General features: G+C 41.7%; 1 protein-coding gene across 1 annotated transcript in view; it reads right to left on the bottom strand.

Annotated features, from left to right (window-relative positions):
• Window positions 1-18789, bottom strand: part of LOC138758381 (zinc finger SWIM domain-containing protein 5-like) — an 87266-nt gene extending 68477 nt beyond the window's left edge. Inside the window, exons 1-2 of the mRNA XM_069927210.1 lie at window positions 18416-18789; window positions 10123-10324 (exon numbers count right to left, since the gene is read on the bottom strand). Coding sequence (XP_069783311.1) covers window positions 10123-10324; window positions 18416-18688 — 475 coding nt within the window. The 5' untranslated portion in view covers window positions 18689-18789. The remainder of the gene's footprint in view (window positions 1-10122; window positions 10325-18415) is intronic.
• Between the last annotated feature and the right edge of the window lie 6296 nt (window positions 18790-25085).

The raw sequence follows: 25085 nt of genomic DNA, 5'->3' as shown, positions 1-25085 counted from the left end.
TTGGAGGGAAAAAACTTTTCTTGAACCTAAAGGGGCTGGGTCTTCAGGTTCTTTATCTTCTGCCTGAAGGTAGCAGATGAGAAGAGGATGTGACCAATATAACTTTGCTACATAGTTTTGGAAGAGTAAATATCCAAAAGGTCACTCCAACATGGGCAATTTGATTTCTGGCCTCTGTTGCAACCCTTTCAAGTCAATAGGAAATACAAGACTGATCTTGTCCAAATCTGAAATATCCTTTCTGGAAACAGGTGCTAACTGAGTCATCTTGCTTCACAGATGGTTGAGTACAAGCTATCATTCAATTCAGGCATTCATTCAATAATTAAGATAGTATTGCAGCTCAACAAGACTAACAACATCTTTCCTCATATCTTAAATCTGGTTTACCAGTTTCACTCAAGTCTGTGCCTGATTCATAGACACCACCTAAAACTGAGCACAAAGACCCTTCCTGACAAAGTTCTTTCTGTAGAGTGATTACAAAAGGTTTGCTTCCTGAAAGAGAATTGGGGATTATCATAGACAATTTCAAGCTGAACACAAAGATAATTTCAGATTTGTTGTATCGTGTAGGAAGCTGGAGAAACATTAAATTAACTTTCATTGAATTTAGCATGTTTAATCGCATAATGACGCTGACACATTGCATTAGTACAACTGTACTAAAAATGTTTTGTCGCTGATTTTCATTTGTACTCAGCATCTAATGCCTCTTGTGTCGTGTCCAACAAGAATCAGACAGCATCGATTGATTCCAGTTTCATGGTCGCAAGGTCCTGGTGAAACCTTCCACCGTGTTTGTCACTGACGGCACCAAGATCAGCAGGGAAGACGTCCAAGAAAATGAATTTTCAACGACATGTTGCACCTCATGGTTTTGTCTGCTTGAAGTTGACTTAAAATATGACAGGAAATCACAAAAATAGGTTATATCTAAAAAAAAGTACATGATAAGAAAATGTCAAGATAGTTTTCGTGATCAACAACCCAAAATCCATAAAATATGCCCAAAAGTGTTCAGGAAGCAAAATCTTCATTGTCTCATGTTTCCAGGAGAAACTTCTACTTCTTTCCCCCTTTATGCATGTCTTGATAAAGAATTCATGTCTTGATAAAGAATTCAGACCAAAAACAGTGACAGAAACCCTTGACCTTCTAAGTTTTTCCAGAAATTCTTTGCCTGGCTTCAACTACACACACCTAGCTTTATTATTCAACCACAGGCAATTGACTTGTAGGGCTCCTGCACATCAACTGCTTCTCGAACTCAAAAAAACCCACGGAAAGTGGAACAAAAGTACAGAACTTAATAGAAAACACAAATTATTAATCAATTGGGAATTTGCATCCAGGAGCAGATTTAAAGTAGCACAGAAACAAGTGAATGAAGCTGAGTTCACCTTTGATCTTCTTTAAACATTTTATGCAATAAATTCCCTAACAACCTCCAATGGCAGCATTCTGACAGGGCTTAAGAGGCAGTAAGGCTACACATACGTGAAAGGAGAGGCAACCTTAAAATTACAAAAAGAAATTAAGCAGTCATTGTTAGCTTCTGTTTATGATGAAGTAGGTAATAACAAGTAAAATGTAACTATTAAAAAAAGTTATGATTGTTCATTAAATGAAAACTCACCTGCAGCTCGTTGTTCGTGGATTTCTTCCCACTAAATCAAAGCAAGCAGCTACTGTTGGAACCCAAACAAATCAATTCGCTGAAACTCACAGGAGACCATAGTCTAAACTTCAAAAAGTAGTGATTTGCACATGTGGTCAACTACAGACATGCAAAATGATCAGTCTCAAAAAGTAAAGTGATTTATCACAGCCAGACACCTCAACAAAAAAAGTTTAAAATGTCCATGCAAACACTGCTTTGGTTCAAGGCTGTGTTAACATCTCCAACTGTGCCGTCCTCAATTCCAATGGCCACTTCCTTCAGATCTTTTAAAGAAGTGAGGATAAGAGGCTTTGATGTTGTAGTGGAAGACAGAGCCAAACACTTTGTTCAGGAAAGCATGTTTCCAATCAGAGGACAAAGCCTGTTATTTAACCAATAAACAATTCTTAACAATTAAGGCTGTTAAAACAATTTGAAGGAGAGTATAGTAATCTTCTATTTCCCACCCTTTCTTTACTTTTATTATTCATTTATTCCCCTCCCCCCCAGGATGTGGCCTTCCTAAGCATCATTCCTTTTTCCCCCAAAACTACACATGATTCACAATACATACAACAGGGACATCCTTCTCGACGTTCATTGCATCAACAGTTCAAAACACACTTTTGCAATTGCGTCTGAAAAGGATAGCCTTGCTAGACCATTTGAGAGCTTTAAGAGACGACTGCAGGACCTTGCTTCAACTCTACAGTCTCTTCTGTGCAAGGATGGCAGAATTCTTTTGATTGGTGAATATAGTAATTTTGTGATAATCAATTCCAATTATTGGCCATTGTTTTCAAAATCAGCATTATTAAATTTAAATTCCACAGCAAGATTTAAATTTGTCTCTGGGTTGTTTTCAGACATCTCTAGGTTACCCTAATCCTGTTAAGCACTGCCCGATTGTACCATATTTAAAAGTCTATATTTTTAAAGAGTGATTGAGTTTTTCCTGTGCCAATTGCCATTTGGACATTCATTCTTAGTAAACAGGAACTGCAAGAGCCACGAGTAATTATGCTGTTTCCTGAACAAAATCTCTCAGACTTCTTTCCTCTATTCACCACCAAAAGTCAAATCTTCCCATTTCTTCTCCATCTCCCTACCCTCCACCATATTCCTTCCACAGTACTAGATCCAGAATCACTTGTCCCTCAACAAGCACATCATTTCCCCATTCCTAACACCATCGCAGCATTGAATCAAGACAGAAATACTGGAAGAACTCAGCCAGTCTCGCAGCATCCATAGGAGGTAATGATACATGACCGACGTTTTGGGCCTGAGCCCTTCAACATCTAATGACACTCCTGTAACAAAGATACATCCAGCCGCAAGATGAATTATGGCAGGAACAGCTGTGTATTGCCATGTAAAAACACCTCTGGTGAGGCAAGTAAGAACTGTTTTCTTAGAAATCAAGTTCAATTATTTTCAGGTTAGTTGATACTTCAATTAATGGCCAAGCCATGGAAGTAAGGGTTCCTTGAGTTCCAAAGTCAGTGAGGATATTTGCTTTTGTTTTCAAGCCAGAGTACCACAAAGTTGGCTCTGATCTCTAGACAATTGGACAAAGATTATCACCTTCATAAAAGACTTAGATATTGGATATTGGGGTCAAGTGCAATACACAAATGTTGATTATCCTTTACTTCCTATGGATGCTGCAAGACTTGCTGACTTTCTCCAGTACATTTGCATAGATGCTGGATGCATTTTTCTGCTCTGTGAAATTATGTTCAGGCCCAAATTAATCCTTTTTAAGAGGATTAAGCAAAGACACTCCTCCAGTTTAACCAGTGTGACTATGTGCCAGGTCTGCATTGGTCACACTTCTAATGTTTGTTAGTGCACTATTCACACACTAACCCTTTCAAACTTGCCTCTTGTCACCCACCCTTGCGGAAAAAAAAAGCCTGTGAAAGCACCTTTATGCAAAGTAGATCTGCTTCTATAGAAAATGAGGATGTGTCATGAGTCTGTTTTTTACTGCCACCATGAAGTTGAGAAGGTAGTATTCGAAAAGGTGATTCAATCAATGATACAGCACTATGACAATACTTCCACCAGAACCAGGGCATGTAAATCAATGTACTCAGCCTCAGAACTTTTAGTACAATTTCCTCACCTCATATCAAGGTACTCTGAGAAAACTTTACAATCCAGTATTCTGATGGTTAAAGCAGCACGGTTGGCACAATGCCTTTAGAGCGCCAGTAATCGGCTTCGAATCCCTCGCTGTCTGTAAGGAGTTTGTACATTCTCCCCGTGTCTGCAAGGGTTTATCCCGGGAGCTCTGGTTTCCTCCCACCATTCGAAACGTATCCAGGGCGTAGGTCAATTGGGTGTAAATTGGACGGCAAGGGCTTATGGGCTGAAGTGGCCTGTTACCGTGCTTTATGTCTATATTTAAATTTAGAAAGATCTTTTGAAAAGTTAATGCTTTCCAAAGGCCAGTCAGTGGAGCTGAGTGGAAAAATGGATCAGCTCATGACTGAATGACAAGACAAACTCAATGGACTGAAAAGCCTATTTCTTGACAATAAAAACTTTGCCTGTGCATCTTCAGCAATTTAATAACCATATATAACCATATAACCACTTACAGCACAGAACAGGCCAGTTCGGCCCTACTAGTCCATGCCGTAGCAAATTCCCACCCTCCTAGTCCCACTGACCAGCACCCGGTCCATACCCCTCTAGTCCCCTCCTATCCATGTAACGATCCAGTCTTTCCTTAAATGTAACCAATGATCCCGCCTCGACCACGTCTGCCAGAAGCTCATTCCACATCCCCACCACCCTCTGCGTAAAGAAATTTCCCCTCATGTTCCCCTTATAATTTTCCCCCTTCAATCTTAAACCATGTCCTCTAGTTTGAATCTCCCCCTTTCTTAATTGAAAAAGCCTATCCACATTTACTCTTGTCTGTCCCTTTTAAAATCTTAAACACCTCTATCAAGTCCCCTCTCAATCTTCTACGCTCCAGAGAAAAAAGCCCCAGTCTGCACAACCTTTCCCTGTAACTCAGACCCTGAAATCCTGTCAACATTCTCGTGAACCTTCTCTGCACTCTCTCTATTTTGTTTATATCTTTTTATAAAGCATCCATGATAATGAACAGTTAAGCATGTTTCCTTGAGGAAAAAAAGAGATCAAATATGCAATTTCCTTTCCTATCACATCAACATCTAGAATTTTCTTCTCTTCCTTACAATCATAGAAATGTTTGCACTGTGATGCCACAAAACAACAAATTTTGTGACATATTTTCATGAGGATAAATTCTGATTCAGATTCTACCATTATCTTTTAGATAATAAAAGTGTGCTTTCACCTGCGGACTAAAAATCAAGGCCCTTTGGTGATATCTCCTTCAATTCACCCCTTTCCCATGAGCTTCCTCTTGCCCATCAAAAGGAGTTTATTCTCTTGTCAACCAATCATTTTGGCCCATAAAGATGGCTTCATATATCAGCCAACCTGCACAGTCTGAAAATGAGAAGACTGCTGCAGGCAGTTTTGAACCTCAGAGTCGGGATGAGCTCATTTTGCTGGAAAGCCACTCCACTTACAGGCAACATGAAGCAATTCTATATTTTATGTAACTAAGATCCAAAGTAATATTCTGTTTTAGGATTCTTGATAAGAGAAGCCTGTTATGTTTTCTCCCAAGTGATGACCAGACTTGGATTTGCCCAGTTTGAAAAATCAATTTTATTGAATGCTTTAAATAAACAAGTTATCGTTAGTTGATGAGGCAATACAGGGACAGAAATTTAAAATCTCATACTGGGCTCTTGGGAATTTTTTTTTGAATACCAAAAACAGCTGTGTGAACAAAACTTTTTAAATAACTTTTTCTTAAAATTTGAAATAGAAGATGTGCTCTTCCACCCCCCCCCCCCTCACCGCCCCCCCCCCACCCCAACACATTTTGTTCAGGCACCTGCCTGCATTTTTCTCATAACTTGAAGGGCTCAAGCCCGAAAAGTTAGTTTATACATCTTTATCTTTGCTATATAAAGTACGCCCTTTGACCTTCTGAGTTTCTCCAGCGTTGTGTTTTTACTTCAATCATGGAGTCTACAGACTTTTGTTTTACTTTGTGCTGAAAAATGTAATGATCATGGTGGGAGAGGAGAAAGATTTATCTTTTTCTCCATCTCACAACATACCATCAGGTACCAGTATTCTGAGCAATACCTGAACCAAATTAGACATTGTCCACAATCGTTAAATACACCTGCAATGTTAGATTTGAGTTATTCAATATTAAATGTAGCAGGTGATTACAAGTTTTCATCCAGCATAACAAAGTTTGCTTAAAATCTGGATTTCTGAACACTTTGCCTTAAAATAGATGTGTAGCATGAAATTTAAATTTATTTGTAAATTCACATGTGCATCAATCTATAATTCACAAGAGGTCATTCTCTTAAATACAGGTCTTCAAAGCCTCCATGACCACTTAGGATAAAGCGGCAACTAAACACAGAGTTAGCCTGATTTTCAAAGGCTAGACTCTCAGACACAAGGGAGTCACAAATAGCACCAAAGTCACAAATAATGTTAAACAAGGGGCATTAGCTCTTAGTACAGCTGTTGAGATGAGGTGACACTGAATGGTAACTGCATGAAAGGCCACTGGACTGTACAAGCTCCTTAGGAGAAGAATTTAGTTGTTCCCATATTCCCACCCTGTCCCGATGGTCATAGGAAGGTGTCCAAGAAACCAAATATACAAGTATTTGGATAGTGAGGGACTGATAAGAAATAGTAAACATGGTCTTGTGTGTAGAAGATAGAGTTTTTCAAGGAGGTTACCAGTAAAGATTATAAAGGAAAGGCTGAGGATGGACTTCAGTAAGGTTTTTGACAAGGTTGCACACGGGACATTAGGAAGGTTCAGTTACTCGGAATTCATCATGAGACTGTTAATTGGATTCGACACTGGCTTTACGAGAGAAGTCAGAGTGGTAGTGGATGATAGACTCTCTGACTGAAAACCTATGACCAGTGGAGTGCTTCAGGGATCAGTGCTAGGGCCATGGTTGTTTGTCATCTATGTCAATATGATAATATGGAATATTAGCTCAGAAAATTTGCAGATAACAAAGATTGGAGGTGGAGTGGGCAGCAAAGGCGGCTTTCAAAGCTTGCAGAGGAATCTGGACCAGCTGAAAAAAAATGGGCTTAAAAATGGCAGATGGAATTTAATGCAGACAAGTGTGAGTTGTTGCATTTTAGAAGGACAAATCAATGTAGGACTTGCTTAGTAAATAGTAGGGCACTGAGGAGTGTGGTAGAACAAAAGGATCTAGGAATACAGATACCTGTACACAATTCCCTGAAAGAGGCATCACAGGTGGATAGAGTCATAAAGCTTTTGGCTCATAGACCTTCATTATTCAAAGTATTGAGTATAGGAGTTGGTGCCTTGTTGAAGTTGTACAAGACATTGGTGAGGCTAAATTTTGGAGTCAAAGGCAACACACGCATGCAACAAATCAAACATACTCCTGTCTCCAATATCCCAGATCAATCCTAATTAAATGGAAACACAACTGGACACTCCCTTCCCTGAAAAGTCTGCAAGGTGACAAATGAACCTCAAATTATAAACATTGTCAAGCCATTGAGGGAAAACAACCCTTATGGATTGTTTGCAATGTTAACTTTCACCGTGGAATGGAACAAATTGAATTGAGCAGCAGATCTTGAATGATGGGGGGGGGGGGGAGTGGAAATTGAACATGTACTGAATTTAACTACTCCTCACGTTCTCTCAAAATTCCTCATCATTTGATTTCCCCCTGCCCACCACCACCACCCACATCCCTATAAAATGTAATCATTCTGGATTGATTGACAACACGAATCAGACAACCAACCAAAATGGTTTCTTTTTTTTTTGACAACAACCTTCAAACGTGGAGCCAAAATAGAACTTAACTTCATAATATACTGGTACTTCACTTAGTATCCAGGAGGCATTCCGTGAACTAGAGTGCTAATTGAAACAGCTCTAAAAGGGGTCATTACATACCACAATTTAATTGGCTAAATGCTAATAATGCAGTGCACTCACTGACAGAGCAAGTGTACACAACAGACCTATATTGAACAAGCTGGTGAGTTATGGTCTCTTTTTTCATTTATTTTTACTAATATACTGAAGGACACTTTCCCAATCTAAGAGTGCTGCAACGGGTCTGTAGGATGGTGCTAGAGGGTTCCAAGGAGAGAAATCATATTGCGGGTGAGAAGGGAACCAGTGAAACAGAGCATCATTTAAGGGAAATCTGGATGCATTTTAAATAAACTACTCTTCAATGAGAAGAGTCACAGCAAAATTCATTTATAAAGCAGCTGACTTGCACAAAGTTGCAAAAGTCACTGGTGCTCAGAAGGCAATGCCAACTGCTCCTATTCCACTTTTACAATGTAGGTCATTATTGAAAACTCTTGGGTGCACCTAACACTTTATTGCAAATGCCATATATGTACACTTGTCAAAATGATTTTTTTTCTCAACACATTGCCAAATTGGCTCTGTGAAGTGACCTTGCAAGTACAAATACAAGCTTCCAGTGGTTTCTCGGGGATCTCTGATCCAAATTGTGTGTCCTGTAACTGCACACCCTAAACAAATCATTTCGGGGAAGCCCAGAGGCCAACAACTTGGAAACATTGGTGCCCTGTTACTACCAGGAAAACTGTGCGACTGACTCATTGTCTAATCAGCGTCCCGAACTATGGACAAGGTTCACCTGTTATGCAGCTACTAGAAAAGGGTAATTTTCGTGCAAGGCTGATGAGGAACTGGAGCTTAATAAAAGTTACATGAAGGTTGTTCAGACATTACAGTCAGAATAAAGTTGGGGAAACTTGGCAACTATAGGAAGATGGAACACATACAAAAGGTTATTGTAGAATTTGATTTTTTTTATTTACTCACTTTAAAGATACTAATTCAACCATTTGGATCCACAGGGATGAACACTCTGAACGAATATCAACTCAAAATATCAAGTTTCTTATCACAACCAGGCTCAACATCCTAAACAGTCAGCAGGGATTCCAACCACAGAGCTACTATTGGAACTCACCAAAGCAAGGAATTGCTTAAAAAGTAAAGGTCCCATTATTAACCATATAACTACATTTAAAATGTAACATACATGAAATTCTTTGACTCTTGTCAATCGTAAGGCAGACAGAGAGTCACCACTTTGTCCAGCACCGCTAACAGAAACCTACAGCACCTGGCATTCCAAAGCAGTCTCCCCTCCAAGTACTGACCAGGCCTGAGCCTGCTTAGCTTCTGAAATCAGACAATCTCATGTGTATTTAAGCTGTTAGCACTTTTCTTGACAACTGGGGGACCCCCCAAGGAACATTACAACAATGAATACACTCATTTAACAAAAAGGTAGAAAATGAATCTGCTATATACTTGCACACACCATGCTATATAAATAGCAATGTGATAATGACCCATTTATTTAAAAAGAAATGTTAGTTGAAGGGCACATATTGCCCAGAGGTCTTCCAACTGAACCTCGAGATCTTTGTATTCACAAGGGCTGAACAAGGCTTGAGTTTAAAACTTGAAACAATATAGTGTTAAAACCCTAAATGAACTCAAATCCCTACAATTTTCTTATTCAAAGGCAAGAATGCCAGCAATCAAAGCAGCATCAAAATGATTTCCCAGCCAATTATTTAATAGAGGGGGCAGGGAAAGCCAATGGAAAAAGCAGGAAAAACCTACCTTGGGGGAGGGAGAGCACATCCTTCTACAGTACAGAAACACTTGGTAGTTCGTGCAACTTGGAATACATCACAGAGCCCCATTTATTTTGTTTTGAATGGAAGGTTGTGCCCCAAGCCATTTGAAGTTATTTTATTATGACTTCACTATTGTGGGAAAATGTTCCATTTCCACTGTCTGGGGACCACTCGAGTATCGTAAAAGGAAGTCCATTACTTAACTTGTTCTGCTAAAAGCTGAACAATGCCAAGTTGGTAAGCTAGACCTTGTTAATAGCGCCTTAAAAGTTATACCTGCTTTACAAGCTAGTCCAGTGGCATTAGGAGAGCAATGCAACAAAAAGAAATCAAGCCACAGTGATTTAAAGAAAGATTTCAATCCCACACCCATTACAAACCATCAAATGCTTTATCCGCTGTTGCAAATCTCAATGGTCCCAAGGCATTCCTCCTATATGCAGGCTGCATGAGGAAGTAAGCCCTTCTCCAAACATCCTGAAGAGAATTTCCACCTTCCTGTACTTCTGGTGCACAAAATTAGAAGCAAACATCATACTTTGATGTCTTAAACCCAAGAAGTGTTGTTAGGGTGTGCCACTGAACCATATCCAAAGTGCAACTTTCCATCAGTTATCCCCATTTCACAAACCTATCTCCAGGCATCTTGATAAAATACTCACCTACTTGCAGTACACGTTCTATAGCTCCCGTTTCCAATAACCTCAGCCCTTTGTTGAAAGGAACTTCGCCGTCCTTCTCCCCTTCTTGACACTGATAGCTGAGTGATGAGTACATGCAAATTTCTCGCTCATTTCTAGGAAAGGACCAGAATATAATCCTCCTCTGAACAGGCTCTGGAATTCGAGAAAATCTCTCCTCCACCTAAAAATAAACGCACAAAAAAAAAATTGAATAACCGAGCCATCGACGGAGACCAATACATACAAGTTGAATAACCAAATGAAAACAATATTCTGAGAATAAAATACTTGCAAAAATTTGGTCCAAGCTTCCAAAAAATCAGATGAATATTACTGGTTTGCAAAGTGAAAAATAATGTCAATTCCCAGCTTTCAACATACCAGTAAAGGAAACAACGTGCAAGAGAGCAAATCTTGAGCAAGATGATCACTGATTTCAGATTCATTGTTAGAGTACATACACATCACATACAACCCTGAGATTCTTTCTCCTGTGGACCAGATAGAATTATCACTTATTGGTAGTACAAAAGAAAATTATACACAGCACACACATGTACACAGATAAAAGAAATGCAAACAAACTGACTGTGCAATACAGAGAGGGAAAATATCAATAAAGTACACGAGAGCCCTTCAATGAGTCCTTGATTGAATTTATTGTATTGGAGTCTGATGGTGGAGGAGGAGCAGCTGTTCCTGAACCTAGTGGTGAGAGTCTTGTGGCTCCGACACCTCTTTCCTGATAAGAGCAGCGAGAACAAAGTGGGTGCTGGGTGGTGTAAGTTCTTGATGATTGCTGCTGCTCTTCAAAGGCAGAGTATGTTCCCTGTGATGACCTGGGCTGTGTCCACTACCTTTTGCAGACCATACCAGACCATGATGTAGCAGGTCAGCACACTTTCCACCACACATCTGCGGAAACAACAATGTCATATCAGATCTCTGTAAACTCCTGAGGAATTATAGGCGCTGACGTGCTTTCTTCACGATGGCGTTCATGAGTTGGGTCCAGGAAAGACAGTGACTCACAAGAACCCTCTCCACCAGTGATTATTAATTGAAGCAGTGAAACAAACGTTTGCTGACATTGTGATTGGAGTAAAAACAAAATGCTGGAGGAACTCAGGAGGTCACATAGCAAAGGTAAAGATACATAACCAATGAAGGGCTCAGGCCCGAAATGACGGTAATATATCTTTACCTCCCATGAACGCTACAAGACCTGCTGAGTTCGTCGAGCATCAGCTGAAGCAGCTGGATTGCTCACGAGAATTGATTCCTGCAACATCACAATGGCAACTCTAGCTGTAAATACCAGCCACCCTCCTTCATCAGAAACCACAGCAGTTAGTTTTAAGCAGTTTACTTTTACAAACATCCATTTCAACTCATGAGACAATAACTAAATCAAAGTAGTTTAGAAAGCATGAAGACAATCAATTGGCCACTCAGCCTATTCTTTTCACCCATGAAGTACAATTTAAACAGCTATGGACTCCACCCAAGCCTTGAATAGAAGTTGCATGGTATTTTACCTCCTATAACATAGAACATTACACCACATTTCATGCCCTTCGACCCTTGATGTTGTGCTGACCTATATATTCCTACCAAAAAATGTACTACCTCGAAACCCTCTATTTTTCTTTCATCCATGTGCTTGTCTAAGAGTCTCTTCAATGCCCCTATTGTTTCAGCCTCCATCACCATCCCTGGCAAGCCATCCCAGGCTCCCACAAATTTCTAGGTTAAAAAAGCATACCCCTGATGTCTCCCCTAAACTTCCCTCCCTTCACTTTGTACAGAAGTCCTCTGATGTTTGTTATTCCTGCCCTGGGAAAAAGAGGATGGCTGTCTACCTTATCTATGCCTCTCAGAATCTTCTCCTCTCATACTTCTACATTCCAAAGAGAAAAGTCCCAGCTCTGCTAACCTTGCCTCATAAGGCTTACTTTCCAATCCAGGCAACATCTTCCCCTGCACCCACATCCTTTCTATAATGAGGTGACCAGAACAGAACACAATACTCTAAGTGTGGTCTCACCAGAGATTTGTTGAGTGGCTTGCTCCTAGTTTGCTGGCAGTTTATACCCAAGCATTTTAGCATAGTTGCCATTCCACAAAACACAACCTGACACACTTAAAACAGATTTATTTAACGATATGCCTTCTGAATTTAGCATTCCACCTGCCAACTCGCACAGACTTGTAAAACAAAACCCAACTCCAAACACCAGAACCAAATCAGGCATCAGAAAATCAGACCCTGTCGATGCCAACACTGGCACCTGGAAGTCGGTTGCAATATTACCTGTGAACACTGATTGCACTCGTGCAAGTCTCTCTCTCCTGACAAGATTAAGTCTTGGCCTATTTAATCTGAGCAACTTCAACACAGGAATTTGATACAGCTACATTGGGAAATTGTTTCAGATCAACAACAGTCTTTCATGGACTGGGGCTAATAGATCATGAAACACAACAATCTGCACAGTCATGCAATATTCTCAGTGTGTTACGTCAAATATGCTCCGTGCCCTGACTACTATTAACGACATCACTGGATCTTAAAATTCTCTGCAAATGCAAACATGAAAATTGCATGGATTTTTTTTCCCTCTCTCACCATGGATGAAGCACGACTACTTACACAGCACTCCCCCCCCCCACAACCCCCCCCCCCCCCGAAAGTTCCAGGTTATGATCAAAGAAAGTGCAATTTAGACCTTGTTAAAGTTTCAAATGGCAAATGCTTTTAGCAAGGCTATTTAAACATAGAACAAAAATATCCTGGAGTGAAAAAGGAGTTCAAGGTGGATTAGCACGACAATCGCCTTAGTCCCACAGCCTTTAACCCTTAGCTTGTCATACTCTCGCAAGGTTCAAGTTCTAGGCCAACAGAAGTTCGCAGCACAAATGCTAGGCTGACCCTTCAACTCAGAACTGAGAGTGTGCTGCACTGATAGATGAGGTGTTAAAATCATAAGGCATTATTCTGAAGGTGGCATGAGAGCTGTCCTCAATAATCCATCCATTATTTGTGCCCTGGCCAGCATCAAATTATTTTGCAAGTGGGAGTTTGCTGTGCACAAACTGACTGCTGCAGACACTGTAAATGTGGTAAAATGAAATGTTGAAGGACTCAACCAGTCTCGCAATGTCCATAGGTGGTAAAGATACATTACCAACGCTTCAGGCATGAGCCCTTCTTGGAAGAGCTCCTCCAGAGTTTCTGTGTGTTTTAACAAACTGACGGCTGCACATCATCCACTGCACCAGTGCCACATTGGATATAATAATTGAGAGAGGTACCACAAAAACCCAATCTGTCTGCCAATCCTATTCCAGAGCGAGCGAAACCACAAGAAACCACAAACCACTCTGTTTATCTTGGAAATTTCAGCTTTGAAGTAGAAAGGCTTTGTTATGGTTTATTTCTGCTCCCTGCCACTGCTTTAATTGCCTCGAGACTAGGTTACGCCAGCCCCCAGTTGTGGGGTTAGTACGTCCGGACGTGGGTGAAGGAGGAGAATATCTGATGGCATTTTTATTTTCACGTAAGATAATCAAGCCCCTGAGTTACTGAAGACGCACAGGAAGTGCTGGAGTTGGACACTAAACACCATAAAGGGTTCCAATACAAAACCACTGATGCTGCTCATCCCACTGACTTCCTCCAGTAGATTCTATTTAGTTTAAATCCACTGTTAAAACCCACTTTCTACAGAGCTGTTTGTTTTGGATACTTAAAGGAAGCCTCTACATATGTGAGTAGGGCACTCTATCTGGCTGCATCACTGCGAGACACGGAGGTGCCAACCCATAGGACAAGAAAAAAATTCCAGAGGGTTGTTAACTCGGCCTGTGACTTCACAGGCACCGGCCTTCACTCCATCTATAAGAGGCGGTATGTTAAGAAAGCAGCCTCTCTCCTCAAGGACCCTCACCACCCAGGCCATGCCCTTTTCACTCAGCTACCATTGGGAAAAAGATGTACACTCAGTCTCACATGGATAGCTTTTCCCCCTCCGCTATCAGATTCCTGAATGAACAATGAACCATGGACACTAACACTTTGTCTTTTTCTTGCACTATTTTTATTTATTTTGTCAGGTGGTTCATATAAATGTTTGCTCTGTGATGCTGCCACAAAACAACAAATTTCATGACATGTTCATGACAACATATTCTGATTCTTTTAAAAATCAGGGTACACATCACATTGCACCCAACAATATTCACCTACTGAGGCTTGATCCTCAATAGTAGACGCTGGTCCATCAAGCACATACATGCCTTCACCAACATACCACAGATAAGTTAGTGTCTACAAAACAAATCAATTTCAGTCAACAAATCTTGCAAATTAATGTTTTTTGGATTAGTACTTGGACAAAGAGATTAAAATTGGAATGCATACGCAACATAATACCCAGCTGGACTGATACACTACAAAACTACCACTGGGTACATACAATATGAATTTAACCAGTCTGATTAAATAAGAGGTCATAGCTACCAAAAGGACTGAGATCATTACGATCCACATTACCCAATTATTTTTAACAGACCCACTCAGGGCACAGATGAGCAGCAAAAAGGCCCAGACCAGTATCTTGGCTGAAGGCACAATTCAAGCCCTCGATTTCTTTCACAACAAATCAATATTTAAAAATTAACTCCAGAAACACAAATGTGATTAAAGTAACTCATTCCTGAATCATATCTTGACCAGCTTTCAGACCTTCCCTGTGGGGCAACAGTCCACACCCACATCCTCAGGGAGATGGAAATGGAAAGAAAAGGGGGTGGGTAAAAATAGTCAGACGGAAACAAGAGCATGCACTCCCACCCTTGCTGACACACACCTCTTGAATGTGGTTCCTGTGGAAACAATACCAGTCTTCAGGAACAAATCTACTCTCGTGCTAGCAGGCAAGAAACACGTAATCCATTAACAATCAAGAATGCACAGACTGAAAACAGGTCAGGCACATTTCAGAACTTGCACCAATGTTTTTTTTTAATTATATTTTTCCATTAGCAACTACATGAAAACCAAAAGATCCTTTTCTTCACGTTTCAGTCACACTTCTTTCACACAAACTTGTACAAGTCTGATATCGCAAGCAATTCCATTTGTCAGTTAATTTTAATATTTTATCTACTCTTTTAACACGCATGTACAGAAGAAAGCTCTTGCTTTTCTCAAGTTTTTGTCTTCATTTGTAAAGAATGAAGTCAACAGAGAAAACAAAACATCAATTAAAGCAGTTAGCACAACTATTTTGCAGTAAATTACTGCAAAATGTCTGTACTTGCTGTATTTTGTCTGTTGAACCACAAAACCAAGACTGCAAAGTGCCCAAATCTTCCACCAACGTTCAATGGCAAAAATTGCCCAGACAATGATTTCCACTGCAGGCATCAACTGTGAGTGCCAATCTTTACATTAAGATGAAGAGTGCATAAAAAAAATTTGGGGGGTGGGGTGAATGGAGGTGGAGAGAAAATAAATTGTTCAATTCCAATCATGTCATAAAAATGATTCCAATCCATGGAGCACTAGGAGTCTTTGACAAATGCTATGCAGGTTCCCTTTAACTCAGTACATTTTTAACCTCAAGCAATTCATTCACTCAATTTCTTCCCCCTTATTCCATTTCATAATTTCCCCAGTCATTGCAGTGATTTCTCATTCCTCTCCCACATTAATTGAAAGTTGGGGAATTTTAAAAAAAAGAAATTTTTATATATATAGGTTTTTAAATCCCAGTGCAACTCAGCCATATCTTCCTCCTCAATATATATCTATATATAAATGCTTTAAAATGAGCTGGGTATGGGACAAAAACAGTAACTCAAAAGCAAGCAGGGAAATTTAAATAAAAATTAAATTAAATTTTAATAAAAATTAAATTACATCAAGAAAAGTTAAACTGAATCTTCACAATGTGTATGTGTGTGGTGGGGGGGAATAAAACTCAATAAACATTTCTGGACGGCAAAACAAAGAGATGAGGGAAGAAATGAGAGGAGAAATAGCATTGATAGAGGTTTTTTGATAAAGGAGGAATAACATTGAAAGAGGGTTTATTTGATTTGGGGAGGAATAACATTGAGAGGAAGTTTATTTGATTAGGAGAGGAATAACATTGAGAGGGCTTATTTGATTGGGGGGAATAACATTGAAGGAGGTTTATTTGATTAGGGGGGAATAACATTGAGAGGGAGGGTTTATTTGATTGGGGAATAACATTGAGGGGGGTTTATTTGATTAGGGGGAATAACATTGAGAGGAGAATTTATTTGATTGAGGGGAATAACATTGAGGGGGGGATTTATTTAATTGGGGAAATAACAATGAGGGGGTATATTTGATTAAGGGGGAATAACATTGAAAAGGGAGGTTTATTTGATTAGGAAGATTAACATTGAGAGGGGGTTTATTTGATTAGGGGGTAATAATTGAAAGGGGGGTTTATTTGATTAGGGGGTAATAATTGAAAGGGGGGTTTATTTGATTAGGGGGTAATAATTGAGGGGGGTTTACTTGATTAAGGGGTTTAACATTGATAAGGGGATTTATTTGATTGGGGTAATAATTGAGAAGTGGGGTTTATTTGATCTGGGGAATAATTGAGAGGGGGGGTTATTTGATCGGGGGAATAACATTGAGGGTTTTTTATATGATCAGGGGGGAATAATTGAGGGTGGGTTTATTTGATCAGGGGGAATATCTGAGAGGGGGTTTATTTGATCAGAGGGATAATTCAGAGGGGGGTTTATTTGGGGGAATAACATTGAGGGGTTTATTTATTCGGAGGGAATATCTGAGAATGGGGGTTTATTTGATTAGGGGGTAATAATTGAGGGGGGGTTATTTGATCGGGGGATATCTTGGGGGTTTATTTGATCAGGGGGTAATAATTGAGGGGGGGTTATTTGATCGGGGGAATATCTGGGGGGGGTTATTTGATCAGGGGGTTAATAATTGAGGGGGGTATTTGATCGGGGGAATATTGAGGGGGGTATTTGATCGGGGGGAATATTGAGGGGGGTATTTGATCAGGGGAACATTGGGGGGGTATTTAATCAGGGGGAATATTGAGGGGGGAGTATTTGATCGGGGGAATATTGAGGGGGGTATTTGATTGGGGGAATATTGGGAGGGAATATTGAGGGGGGTATTTGATTGGGGGGATATTGAGGGGGGTATTTGATCGGGGGAATATTGGGGGGAATATTGAGGGGGGGTATTTGATTGGGGGAATATTGGGGGGGTATTTGATTGGGGGAATATGGGGGAGTATCTGATCGGGGGGAATATTGAGGGGGGTATTTGATCGGGGGAATATTGAGGGGGGTATTTGATCGGGGGAATATTGGAGGAATATTGAGGGGGGGTATTTGATTGGGGGAATATTGGGGGGGTATCTGATCGGGGGGAATATTGGGGGGGTATTTGATCAGAGGGAATATTGAGGGGGGTATTTGATCGGGGGAATATTGGGGGGGAATATTGAGGGGGGTATTTGATTGGGGGGGATATTGAGGGGGGTATTTGATCGGCAGAATATTGAGGGGAGGGGGTATTTGATCGGGAGGAATATTGGGGGGTATTTGATCAGTGGAATTTTGAGGGGGGTATTTGATCGGGGGGAATATTGGGGGGAATATTGAGGGGGGGTATTTGATTGGGGGAATATTGGGGGGGTATTTGATTGGGGGAATATGGGGGAGTATCTGATCGGGGGGAATATTGAGGGGGGTATTTGATCGGGGGAATATTGAGGGGGGTATTTGATCGGGGGAATATTGGGGGAATATTGAGGGGGGGTATTTGATTGGGGGAATATTGGGGGGGTATCTGATCGGGGGGAATATTGGGGGGGTATTTGATCAGAGGGAATATTGAGGGGGGTATTTGATCGGGGGAATATTGGGGGGGAATATTGAGGGGGGTATTTGATTGGGGGGGATATTGAGGGGGGTATTTGATCGGCAGAATATTGAGGGGAGGGGGTATTTGATCGGGAGGAATATTGGGGGGTATTTGATCAGTGGAATTTTGAGGGGGGTATTTGATCGGGGGGAATATTGAGGGGGGTTGTGCTGTTCCAGTTGCGGGACGAGGCGCCGGTTGGGCTGGAGCTGCAGTGACAGCTCGGCCTTTATTGCCCATTGTCGTCGTCCGTCCCCCCGCTCCTCCCCCCCCCGCTCCCGTTTACTGAGGGGATTCTCGCCCGTTGTGGGGACGGCTCCTCACCTGCTCGAAGGGCCATTTCTCCGCCACCTTCTTGGCGCTGATGTCCAGCAGAGCGTCCGGCTTGTGGAACCTGCCGTGGCCCGGCTTTGTCTGGGCCGCTTTCGCCGCCGCCGCTGCCCCCGTCGTCGCCGCCGCCCCGCAGCTGCCGAGGCACGGCCGCTTGGCCGGCGGCTCCCCCCTCGCGTCCGCCATCGCCGACGACTCACTCGCAACTGACCGCACGCCGGCTCCCGGCGACGGCCGCCGCCGCTCCCGCCTTCCTCCCTCTGCCATTGGTCGTTCGACGCGGCCGTCTGGCCGTTGATTGCCCCGTGTCTGTGTACGTCACCCGGCAACGCCCCGCCCCGCGCAGCTGTGGCGTCAATCTCCCTTTGGCCCACCCTCTGCTTCTGCCTTTGGCTGCTGACGTGTCAATCACGCAATGATCCCACCCCCCCCCCCCCCCCCCCCCACAGCTCCAGGAGAATTAATAATGTCTGTTATTGCAGACTTACTCAATCAGGTTCATGTCTGAAGCAGTCTCGGCTTGGATATTTTACATATGAGCACACAGGATCTGTTTCTAGCGAAGATCCTTTCAAAAAGTTATCTTGGCTAAATATCAGGTCCAAAGGAACCAGATTCCAATTCAGATTTATAGTCAAAGCACATACATGTCATCACATACAACCCTGAGATTCCTTTTGCTGTGGGCTAGGCAGAATTACCACTGCAAAATAAAGATTGACTCAACGTGAAAATGTAACCAATTCATGTAAATAAACTGACTGTGCAATGCAGAGAGAGTGAGAGAGAGAGACAAAATCAATAAAGTGCAAGAGTCCCGAAATGAGTCCCTGATTGAGTTTATTGTTGAGGAGTATGATGGTGGAGGGGGAGCAGCTGTTCCTGAACCTGATGGTGCCAGTCCTGTACCTCATTCCTGATGGCAGCAGCGAGAACAGAGCGTGTGCTGGGTGGTGTGGATCCTTGATGATTGCTGCTGCTCTCTGACGGCAGCGTTCCCCGTAGATGTTCTCGACAGTGGAGAGGGTCTTGCCTGTGACATTCTGGGCTATGTCCAGTACTTTTGCAGAGCTTTATGCTTGGAGGTATTGGTGTCCCCATACCAGACTGTGATGCAGCCAGTCAGCACACTTTCCACCGCACATTTGTGGAAATTTGCCAGGATTTCTGGTGTCGTATCAAACCTCCACAAACTCCTGAGGCAATAGAGGTGCTGACGTGCTTTGTTGACGATGACATTAGTGTCTTGAGTCCAGGAAAGATCCTCCAAGTTAGTGACTCTCAAGAATTCCAATTCACGATGTGAGTTGACATGGGTTTTAGACCTTGTGCTCTGTGAGGAGCACTCAACACTCTGAGCCAGGATACAATAAAAACAAATAGAGAAAAACAACGCAAGCATGGGTTCCCTTATCTACTAAGGGATCCTTAGTAGATAAACTCTCATTACATGGAGGGAAGAATCAGGCTCAGTTGTGTGTTATGTCAGAGCAAAAACATAAACTCCTCAAAGAACATAGCAGGTCAAGCAGCATCTGTGGAGGTAAAGGGATGGTTGACATTTCAGGTCGGGACCCTGTATACAGGTCTGTGGTGTTAAAACAGTTCTTCCAAGTGAAGTAAAACTTCACTTGTGTATCTGCAGGAGTCATCCACTCATCCAGTTCTCCCGTTGTGGCCTTCTCCATATCGGAAAGACTGGGCGCAGACTGGGAGATCATTTCGCTGAGCACCTTCGCTCTGTCTGCATCAGTGACAAGGGTCTCCCAGTGGCCAACGATTTCACCCTACACCTGTCTATCCATGGCCTCGTCCTGTCAAAACAAGACCATCTATAAATTGGAGGAGCAACACCTAATATTCTGTCTGGGCCCTCTCCAGCCGAACAGAAATAGCATTGACTTCTTGGGTTTCTGCTTGCCCACTCCCCATTCTCTGTCTCTTTCCCACCCCTCTGCCAGCTTTTCTCCAGTTCTCCACCCCATTCCCTCTCCATTCACAGATGTGTCACTCCATTCCCCTGTTTTCTGTGCCCTCCCTCCCTTATCCACCTACTACCTCCTGCCTGTGAGAATGAGCTCCTCTCCCTGCCCCTCCCCCACCATTTTGTTCAGGTGCCTGTCTACATTTTGCTCATATCTTGAAGAAGGGCTGAAGCCCAAAATGTAGCTTATTTATCATTATCTTTGCTCTATAAAGTTCGCAATTTGATCTGCTGAGTTTCTCCAGCATCGTGTTTTTACTTCAATCACATGTTTTATTCCTGTGATGTTAAAAGTTGCTTAACAACATTCGCAATCAGGCAGTAAAGTAATAGAGAATCTAAAATAAAATCTGCAGAAACTGGAACTCTAAAGTAAAAACAGAAAATGTTGCAATACTTAGCAGATGAGTCCACAAATGTGGGAAGAGAAACAGACAAAATAGTTCAGGTTGAACGCTTTTGACAATTGGAAGAAAGAAAATTGATAAGAGCTAGTTTGCGCATTCAACATTTGAAGAGAAATCAAAGTTTTGGAGAATGACTGTTACGATAACTTTTATGGTCCAGCCTGCTTATATTAATTGAATATGATTCTCTGATCTGTTTCTAGATTTTCATCCAGTAAGTTTATAAAATCATCAACATAAAAAGTCTGGCCCATCGAGCCTGTTCTGCCATTCAATAAGATCATGGCTGATCTGATGATGGGCTCATCTCCACCCACCTGCCTTTTCCCCATATCCCTTAATTCCCCAACTATGTAAAAATCTATCCAATCTTGTCTTAAATACATTTACTGAGGTCGCCTCCACTGTTTCAATGGGCAGCGAATTCCACAGATTCACCACCTTCCTCATTTCCATCCTAAATCTACTCCCCTGAATCCTGAGACTCTGTCCCCTAATTCTGGTCTCCCCCACCAATGGAAACAACTTACCTACTTCTATTTTATCTATGCCTTTCCTAATTTTATATGTTTCTATAAGATCCCCTCTCATTCTTCTAAATCCAGTGACCCAGACGACTCAATCTCTCTTCAATCGATTTGGACAAATTTCAGATTTATTTCAGCAAATTTATCATTTTTTTCTATATCCCCCCCTGGCAAATTTTATTATTCAAAATACAGGCAGGTTGCATCAGTGGTGGCAGAAAACTTCCAGCTGGCAACATCAACACAGCAAAGGTCCCAGCCTGGCTGGGTTTGGAAAGTTGAATCATTGAGCATGTGATGCACAAAATACTCCACAGATGAAGAGGTTGGAGACGATATGGATCATTATTCCACATCTCATTCTACTGTAGCTTAACTAATATTATTTTGTGGGTAACACATATTCCAAAGTAACAGGCGTTTGCCTGCAAACCCACCTAATAGATACATAGGAACAAGATGAGATCATCAGCTGCTGAAGCCTTTCTGACATTCAATTAGATTGTGATTTTCCAGTACCAATATGCCCTCCTTTCTTCCATACCCTTCCCTTTTGACAACCTAGCACTTTCAGCCACAAAGCCAAAACCCCTAGTTTCCACAAATTCTTGTGTCAGATTTTCATGACCATTTGATTGAAAAAGTGATCATTAATTTTACGCCTAAGTGATCAAGCTCAGAATGGGAGATTTTGTGCCCTTCTTGACACGTCCTCAATGACAGGAAATAGCTTCCCTTGATTCTACTGAATCTCTTCATCTTGAGTTTTTGCAACTGCATAATTTAAAGCCTTGGTACCATTCTGGTGAATCCAAGCTATATTCTTTCTGAGGTTAATATATCCTGTCCAAAAATGAATGCATTTCAGATGGGTTTCAGACACTGAGGATACTAAGGCTTTGATGAAGGATTTAAACATTAAAGCGGAAATTCGTCACTTCAGTATTGAAACTGCATTGCGAACTGGCCATGATTTCATTCAGTTTCCTGTTTCATTTTTATACCATTTGTTACATGGACATCCAAATCCAACTATTGTGAAAACTGTGTTATAGGAAGGATGTGATTGCATTGCAAAGGAGATTCAGTTATGTGAAGAGACTGAATAGACTCGATTTGTTTCCTCAGAATGGCAGAGGGGTGACTTGTTGAGATGTACAAAATTATGTCTAAATTGCACAGGGATAGTTTAAGGGTTATATAAGGGATCTGAGGAGGAATGTTTTCACCCAGAGAGTAGTAGTAGTAATCTGGATTATATTCCCACAGAGAATGGTGAAGGCAGATACAATCACAACATCGCAGAAGAGGGCGGGCAAAATCATTGGGAACCCCTTCCACACCGCACACAGCATCTTTCAGCTGCTCCTGTCAGGAAGGGGATACATGAGGATCAGAGCCAGCACCACCAGGCTGAGGGACAGCTTCTTCCCACGGAGAGTGAGAATTCTGAATGATCAAAGGAACTGACCACACTAAGCATCTGAGATTCTCATATTCACGAAGCAATATTTATTTGTATAGATCACAAGATAAAGGAACACAAGTAGACAATTCTGCCCATTGAGACTGCTCCACAACTCCACCCTGAACTAAACTGTTCTCTCATCTAGTTCCAAATTCTGGCCTTCTCCCCATATCCCTTGATACACTGTCTAATTAGGTACCAATCAATTTCCTCCTTAAACTCCCCCAAAGATCGGGCCTCCACAGCTGTACTCCTCAAATCCACAATCCTCTGGCTAATGAATGCTTGTCCTGCATGTGTATTATTTGTCTGTATGTGTGTTATATCTGGGTGTGTGTCTGCATGTTTTTCACTGAGGACCGGAGAACACTGTTTCGTCAGGTTGGACTTGTACAATCAGATGACAATAAACTTGAACTTGCCTTGATGAGCACCAAAGCATCATTGTACTGATGTGCTGGCAAATGTGCTGGTATATATGGTGACTGAGTCATCAGCATGGACACGGTCAATGACGTCTCTGTGCAGTCCATGGTATCCCATTGTACAGATAGAAAATGGATGGCCTCACACCCATCCGTATTGACCTCTATTTTAATTTTTCAAATTTAGACATACAGCACGGTAACAGGCCCTTTCAGCCTTGAGTCCATGCCACTCAACTACACCCAAATGACCAACAATCCCCAATACATTTTGAACGTTGGGATGAAACCAGAGCTCCCAGGGAAAACCCACACAAACACTGGGAGAACATGCAAATTCCTTACAGACGGCGCAGGATTCAAACCTGGGTCCCGAACACTAGCGTAGTAACAGCATTGCACAAACCGCTACGCCAACCGTGCCACCCCTCCTCTATCTGCCCACCTACATGTCCTCTCTGCATCTATCTCTGCATTCCTGAACATACCATCTGTACTTCATAGCAGTTTCAATTGCAGACTTGGAAATGAGATGCAATATTCCCTTCAAGCCATTTTATCCAGTGAGTGGAAAGTTGAGACCTGAGTGCAGAATATGGAACTGTTCAGCACTAAACAGGCCCACAGAATCTACACCGAATATGATGCCAAATTAAAAATATCTTCTGCCTGCACATTATCCATATTTCTCAATTCCCCGCACATTCATGTGTCTATTAAATGCTACTATCATCTCTGCTCTTATCCCTTATCAGGCACTTTCTCTGTAAAAAAAAAACTTGCCTCATTTCTTGCAGGACTCAGGCCTGAAACGCCATCCTATTGACACTGAGAGACCAGCTGATTCGTCCAGCATTTCCGTGTTTTTACCACATCACAATATCTGCAGATTTCCATGTTTCACCCCCTTGCCTCATAGACCTCCTTTGCATTCCCCCCCCTCTCACCTTAAATATACATCCTGAGCATTTAACACTACCACACTGAGAAAAAACCCCACCCATCAGGTCTCCCTCCACTGAGCTTCCAATGTTCCAAACAACTCAAGTTTGCCCAACTTCTAATTATCACGAATACTTTCCAATCCAGGTAAATGATCAATGACCCAAAGACAGTGCCTCACTTTGACTTTTTCTTACACTATTTTTACTTATTTTGTGAGGTGGTTTATATGAACGTTTGCCCTGTGACGGTGCTGCAAATCAACAAATTTCCTGACATGTTCATGACAATAAATTCTGATTCTGGCCACCTTTATGAATCATATGAAATGTTTCTTGGAAGCCCCCATGGATGCCCCTACACCCAAAGTGCCTGTGGTGTCCAGCCTTGGAGAGAAAGGAGAATCGAATCTATCAAAGACATCTCTCACACTTGGCAGCTGCTGTATTTCCAAACAAGAGCCAGTCACTTTTGAAGTGACTTCAAGTGGAAGTTGTGACCACAAAGTTGCCATCATCCACAGAACCACTTCCTCTGACGAATGATTGTGCATTCTAGAAGTCAAGGTCAATTCTTTGGGAAAAGAGGAAATTGAGGAAAAATTTAATCAAGGGGTGAAAAAAGCAATAAAATGTTCCTATTTTTCTTGGCCTGATCAGTAACTATGGGACATATATTTTAAGATTCAAGATTCCTTTATTGCCATGGAATATTACACAAAATTTCCTTCTGCCTGCTGAGGTGTTGCCAGGTGCCCTTTATATTAAGAGAAAGAGAAGCAAAAGACACTGAGTCACTGAGTGGCCGTAGATTTCGTTGGGAAGATTAAGTATTGAAGAATTTCCTTTCATCTATAGACCAATAACACGGTGTGGTTAGCACAACACTGTTACAAAACTAGAGAATGGGGT

The sequence above is a fragment of the Narcine bancroftii genome, chromosome 3 (genome assembly GCF_036971445.1).
Source record: "Narcine bancroftii isolate sNarBan1 chromosome 3, sNarBan1.hap1, whole genome shotgun sequence".
NCBI classification, from domain to species: domain Eukaryota; kingdom Metazoa; phylum Chordata; class Chondrichthyes; order Torpediniformes; family Narcinidae; genus Narcine; species Narcine bancroftii.
This window is presented reverse-complemented; position numbering and strand designations above follow the sequence as displayed.